A 6887-nucleotide genomic window follows, 5' to 3' on the forward strand; every position below is an offset into this window, starting at 1 on the left:
TGAGGAAAGAAACTAGAAGTGCGTGTGTACCCAGGTGATAACCTCGGATAGCCGTAACATCTATAAGGTTAATGACTACTGTTAGATGTAGTAATAATAGTAATAATAATAACAGGTATTTATTGCGATAAACATTTAAAAATACGTATTGCGTGGTGCGTAATCACTGTAATTCGACATTAATTCTATTGTTTAGGGAAGCAATGTCCGATTGCGATTTGTCAGTACCAACCTCGACGATACGCATGTCAGCACGCGGTCTGTTCAGTGCCATTTCGACTACTGGAACACGAGCAGGACGACGCGCGACACGACGACGACATCGAGGCCAATCGTTAACCGCTGCCGAACGCGATGACGGCGAAGGTGGACGGAACGATAGGAGATATGACCGCGGCGGAAGCGTTCGGGCCGGGCAGCCGGATCGCGTCGTTCAAACTTGAGGGGCTGCACACGGAACAGAACCAATTCGCGTCGTGCGTGATGTACGGCGTAGCCGCCGTCGACGACCGCGACGGCCGACGCCATAGCCATCGACTCGTGTTCAAGTATAAGCATTCGACGCCCGCGATGCAGGAATTTTACAACAACGATAATCAGTTCCACAACGAGGTCTTGTTCTACGAACGGATCGCGCCGTTTCTGTTGTCCCACAGTTCTCGGCGGAACGGCGATGAGTCCGCGACGACGGTGTTTTGTCGTTACTTTTACGGGCGCAACATTTGCGGTGATCAGGCGCCCCGGGACGTGATCGTTTTGGAAAACGCAACCGCGAACGGATATCAAGAGGCGATGGTCGGCCACCGATTGAGTTTGGATTTCGAACACCTGACCGTGGCACTCAGGACGTTGGCAAAGTGAGTGATCAATGTAATCGAAAAACGTTTAAATAGAATAACTCAGCTAGAGTCGACGAACCCATTAGGTTTCGGCGGTGTACGTTTTTATTTCCGGCCGACCTTTGGTCTTGGTTTTCATTGTATTATACTGTCCGTACAAATGGTATTGATCCAAATTTGATAAAATGTAAATTATCCACTGAGATAGATAACAACTACTGGAGTGCGGACTCTGTTCCGAAAAACGAGCTGTCGCATTGAGCGTTACACCCACCACCGAATTGCAAAAACCCGTAGTTTATACACAAAATTATAGAGATAGGATGATTCGGTCACTTTGATTCAAAATCAATTTTTTGAAATGTAACACATTTTACTGAACTATTAAATTTAATATATTTTTATAATTAAAATTACACAGCAATACAGCTGGTATATATAGCCTGGTTATAATTGGAGCGTTTCGGCGTACCTTACGAATAATTTGTTAAAGGGAATGCTTTTTATCCATATTTAGAGGTAGGGTAACTGAGTTCCCACTATAACCCCTGACCCCGAGTATAATTTAATATAAGTAGCTCATATTAGAATATGTACTTTTAAAAGTTTGATATATTAAACTCTAGAATTCCCTTTTCAAAAGGAAAAAATAAGCATAGAGCCATAGAATTTGTACAAAATGAAACAACATATTCAGAATCTGATTCAGAAAATGAAAATCACATTAACATATTTTTAGATCAACTGAATAAATACACATTTAGGAGAATATGTTAATGAAATATTCAATAACATGTCTGGTTACATTGTTAGAAGTATTATGTCAAAAGTGATGTGTGATTTTTGTATAAGTATGTTAATGGAAAATCAATTTGACCATAGTTATATAAATAATTTAACATTTACAAAGTCAGTTTAAGGTAAACTAATTAATGTTTCAAAATTAGTCATATTAATTGAACAATATTTGGAAAAAGCGTTCCAGGTTATTGTTGTCAAAGAAAATAAATTTTTTAATAATTTAAAACTAAATGTTATAGAATGTGCTAGAAGAAGTATACTAAATAAAAATACACTATTTTTTTTTCCTGGCGTCCACTCTATAAATTTTGTCTTAGGGACTCCTAATCATGAATATATATTATTTAATTTAATTAGTAAAAGGTTTGTTAATATTAGAGTGAGCCATTTTGAAAAATAATTTAATATATGTCGAGTACTTCAAAATTAATCTTCCTTAAGAACCGAGTTATCTAAATTAATATTATTTAAATTTTTTTAAATAATTAAAATTTCTATTTATTTTTTTTAATTATTATTTTACATTTTATTATATTTGTTATCTTGGTTATGAATATAATTTTTTTCAAGTATATCATTTCTTTACTAAATTATAAATATTTCATATTAAAATATATCAATACAAAACCAACATCAAGATAAAAATGTTGATACCAAATTCGATCAGTTACGATTATTTTGTTACTGTAAAACGTTAAGTTAAAGTTTACTAAAATCCAGTGTTAAGTAATGTGCATTTAAATAATTTGCCATTCGGTGGTGGGGGTAACGGTATTCGACACGGCTCGTTTTCTGTTACCAACATAGCGAGTCGGCGCTCCAGTAGTTGTTATCTATCTCAGTGAAATTATCTAATATTATATTTAATGATATTTGGCTTCTGTACTTTGACACTGCGTTTGAAATTATGAAATCGGTTATGTATAGATACGCGCATACGTGCTGTTTGTTCTATCTTTTGATTTATTAGTAATTAGAACCAAATTAATAATATTTAAAGTGAAAATTAAAAGATCAATAGGTAGCTACACTACGTATTCTAATGCATTTGACGGTTTTAAATTAACGATAACAATATATTATCACAATGTATATTAAAACAATTTTACAATTGTTTGGACCATAATAATAATAAGAATAAAAAAATCTCTAATACTTTAAGTTATCTTTTACCTACCTAATATATTACCAATATGAGTAACCATTCAATATAATTGTTTAATTTTATAAAACATACTACATAACTATTAAAATTATATTTCTCTTCGTATCTTGAAAACAGAAAAATTGATTTAATATAATATTGTAGTGATAAAAAGTTATTAGTAATTATTATAGTATAATATAGTATAGTTATTATTATATAATAGTTAGTACTTATATTTAATTAAGACGTCACATATTCACGAATAGATATTTGTATTTATATATATATATATATATATATTTATTCATTTTTATTAATATTTAGTTTTTAACATATATCTGTTTTTGGAATGAATACAATATTTTTTCCCCGACCGATTTTGTAGAGTAACCACAATTTTACATTTAAATTATTATCACTGTTATTATTATTATTTAATTGGAATTTGTGTAAGATATCCTCTAGCAACCAATGATTAGTATGATTATGTTATTATAGTAACCTCGTTGATATATATATATTTATTTGATCTTAATTTTAAATGACGTACATATAGAATTTAATGTTTTTCCGTGTAGTGAAGTAAATAACATATAGTTTAGTTTGTTTATAATACTCTATAGATACCAAAAAAACTATATTAATATATTTTTACTATTTGCTTTGGGACTTATTTAATATTGTTATAGTCATTTTTATGTAGATACCTTTGTATACCATTTATCATAATATTAGTAGTCCCCGTGCGTAAACTTCATTGTCCCTTAAGAATTACACTTCCTATTTGATTTAATATTTATTTTAATCAATTTTATATTAATGTAATAATGTTTAAAGCTTTTAAAAAAAAATAGTATGTATAAGATTAAGCTACATAGTTTATTATAGGTATTCAAGTTATTAAATGTGACTCTGAAACGCATATTATTTGATAGTAAATAAAAAATATTAATTTAAGACTAAAATGGCAAAAGAAAGTCATCATACATATACTTGTTCATGATAGCGAACTTATCATAGGGATTAAGATTGCTAACCTAATCCTTCATAAAGTAACAAATTAAAATAATCGAACTCTAATTGAATAAAATCAAACGTAAAAAAACGTATGCAAATACGGTTTGAGTGGATCATTAAATAGGTGATTTTAACCAAACGTAAAAATATAAAAAGTACATTATATTATGTATATCTAAAATGTATTCACTTAAAATAACTATTTTATTTTCTTTAACCAATGGACATTTTTTATAACCAATTGCTATACTAAATAAAAAAAATTCTTTTTTATACCATTTTAATGGTAATTTTACGAAATTCGTCTTTAATGTACATTTACATTATATAACAAAAGTACGATCGAAATTTCAATTCTTTACCTATTAAAGTTTAGGGTCTATATTTATTCTCTGTCAGTCAGGACAAAAACTTATATTAAAATATAGATTATATATAATTCTAAAACAAAACTATAATTTATTAATTATAGATAATACTATAGTCTACGTGATGCATAATATTAAATTTTGAAAAAAAGTAGTATATTTAAAATAAATATAATAATTTTTATTTTAACATGTTTAGTATGCTTTTGGGTAAGATACAATATTTTTTTTACCGCTACAATTGCTATAGCCTAAACAATAACTTTAATTATATTGATTATTATTATTCGAATATATTGATTATTTTTTTAACAATTTTACGTACATCATGCTACGATTATAATTGCGACTTAACATTAATAAAATATAATTAAATAGTAATTTATAAACCGATTTTGAGTTACACGATGTACATTATTATTGGGGTTTATATATTACATTGAAACAATGAACACCAAAAATATACAATATAGTCAAGTGGTTGATAAAATATTACTGATCTATATAATTTTAAATTTTTAAAATCTATGTTGTAAATCTATGTTTAAATACTATGGTTTATATATTTATTTGGATTATTTATTAAAGAAAAACAAAAAGCGACTTTTAACCCTTTCCCTGCTGAATTATTTTTCACAGTTCGCAGCACTTATTAAATTAAATTTTATTTTTAAATATTTTTTTTCGTATTGTTTTAAATATTATTATAGTTCAAATAATAACTATCAACAAAAAAAAAAATTTCTAGTAACTTTTTTAGCAGATATTAGTTAATTAAGTTAGTGATTGGTTCTCAAATAGTCGATAATGAACTATATTATTTCAGTTTATCAAGTAATGACAATTTGGAAACCCTAGAAAATCAAATAAATTATTTTACTTATAACTTTTTTAATATTTATCATATTTTTTTTTTTTATTGTCTCTTTAGATTCGTCTAATTATTTACCATTTAATGGTATCATCACATTATCGAAAACAGGTTTTTTGATTTTTAAAATGGTAGAACTTATATGTGCGTCCATAGCACACCTAAGTCGTTTACATAGTACGCATATGTGTGTCCATAGCAGTGAAAGGGTTAAACTATATGATACGCAGAGCAGTATTGTAAGAGCTCCGCGGCTCCCTGGTCATATCTATATGAATTAAATTCAAATAATTATTATATTTCTTAGTTAATGCTGTTTCAAATATAAATTTCTGATTTTTTGGGCTCATTAATTTTTTTTAGAAACATAAGGGCTCATAAACAAAAAAGTTTTGAAAACCGCTGCTTTACAACAATATGAATAAATATAATTATTATTATTATTACTCTGTTGACAGATTTCACGGACTTTCGTACAGGTCCAAGCGAAATGACTTGAAGAAATTCAAGGAGATAATTTCTGAAGTGAAAGAGACGCAATGGTCTGAAAGCGGCGAATGGATTTTCCACCCTTCCGTACTCCAAAATCTGTATTCGGTGGCTTTGGATTGGTTAAAACAACGTCACACTGAGAGTGATGATAGTAACTGCGACGACAACGTTTTAAAGTGGATACGAAAGTTCGAGTCAGAACTGTTGGCTGACCCGTTACAGATATTGAGACGCGTCACCTCTCCACTCGAACCACTAGCCGTGCTGTGCCATGGTGACTTCAACCGAAACAATCTGTTGTTCCGGTACGATGACAGCGGCCGGCCAGTGGATGTGCTGCCGTTTGACATGGCGACCATCCGGTACGGATCGCTAGCCATAGACCTGTCGTTTTTCTTGTACTTGAACACGGATCGCCAAACCCGAGATGATCACTGGGACGAGTTGCTGGACGTGTACTGCGCGGCGTTGGCCGAGGAAGCCGGCGACGTCCCCGTGCCGAACCGCAATCAGATAGACGCTGAAATGCACGAAAACGGATTCGTGGGTCTGTCGCACGTGACGTACTTCGCTCGCGTTATGTTAGAGGAAAACAAATTTCCCGACAAAAATGAATTCCCCGATGCCGATGATTCCCAATTGTCCGACTTGTTGCTCTCGCAAGGCGGCGACTTGGCCACCGAATGGGTCGCAGACGTTATTCATCATTTTCTCCGCCGAAAGTATGCCAGAACACCCACCGTCAATGCTACTGCCTATAAAATCAGCACATCAATAGAAATATGAATAATTAAATTAACTATTATAATTACTGCAAATGTCGAAAACTTTTTTTTATTTTAGCTGTTGATCTCTCGAGAAAAATGCTTGAAATATTTTACTCGTAGATTTACATTATTAATCAAAAATGAATTCAATATTATCTTTATTTGGTTATAGATGATTATTTTTCTTTATTATTATTTTTTTCTTCGTGTTTTTAATACAAGCAGATAGCTTGTATTTGAAATACCTGTACAAGTCATAATGTAGTAAAAATAGTAGATAATGAATCTAATCCATTTAAAAATATTTAATACAACAAATATTATGTAAGGAAGTAGTGTAAGTATTACGAAACATTATTATGAAAAAATAGCAAATGATAATAATATGTTGTAACTTTTAAGTTATAATATTTTAACATACGCAGTATAATTAAAGTAAGTTTATGTTCTAGACTTAAGTAAACTCGTTCATGGTATTGGTCGATAGCGGGATAAGATAAAACACGAATTATAGATTTAAAATAATGATCGTTTACATATTATCACGTGTTATAAACAAATAATGTATATATGTCTTGTGAAATG

At 30.5% G+C, this 6887-nt stretch overlaps 1 protein-coding gene across 1 annotated transcript; it reads left to right on the forward strand.

Annotated features, from left to right (window-relative positions):
- The first annotated feature begins 202 nt into the window (after window positions 1–202).
- LOC113553462 lies at window positions 203–6473 on the forward strand. The gene is made up of 2 exons (XM_026956796.1): window positions 203–857; window positions 5502–6473. The coding sequence occupies exons 1-2, from the start codon at window positions 355–357 to the stop codon at window positions 6319–6321; spliced, it is 1323 nt and encodes a 440-aa protein (XP_026812597.1). The 5' UTR covers window positions 203–354; the 3' UTR covers window positions 6322–6473.
- Window positions 6474–6887: the final 414 nt, after the last annotated feature.

The sequence above is a fragment of the Rhopalosiphum maidis genome, chromosome 2, assembly GCF_003676215.2.
Source record: "Rhopalosiphum maidis isolate BTI-1 chromosome 2, ASM367621v3, whole genome shotgun sequence".
Classification (NCBI taxonomy): Eukaryota; Metazoa; Arthropoda; class Insecta; order Hemiptera; family Aphididae; genus Rhopalosiphum; species Rhopalosiphum maidis.

Coding starts and splice junctions, on each gene's coding strand:
- LOC113553462 (XM_026956796.1), top strand. CDS start 355: ATGACGGCGAAGGTGGACGGAACGATAGGAGATATGACCGCGGCGGAA. Junction 858..5,501: donor GCACTCAGGACGTTGGCAAA/GTGAGTGATCAA, acceptor CTCTGTTGACAG/ATTTCACGGACTTTCGTACA.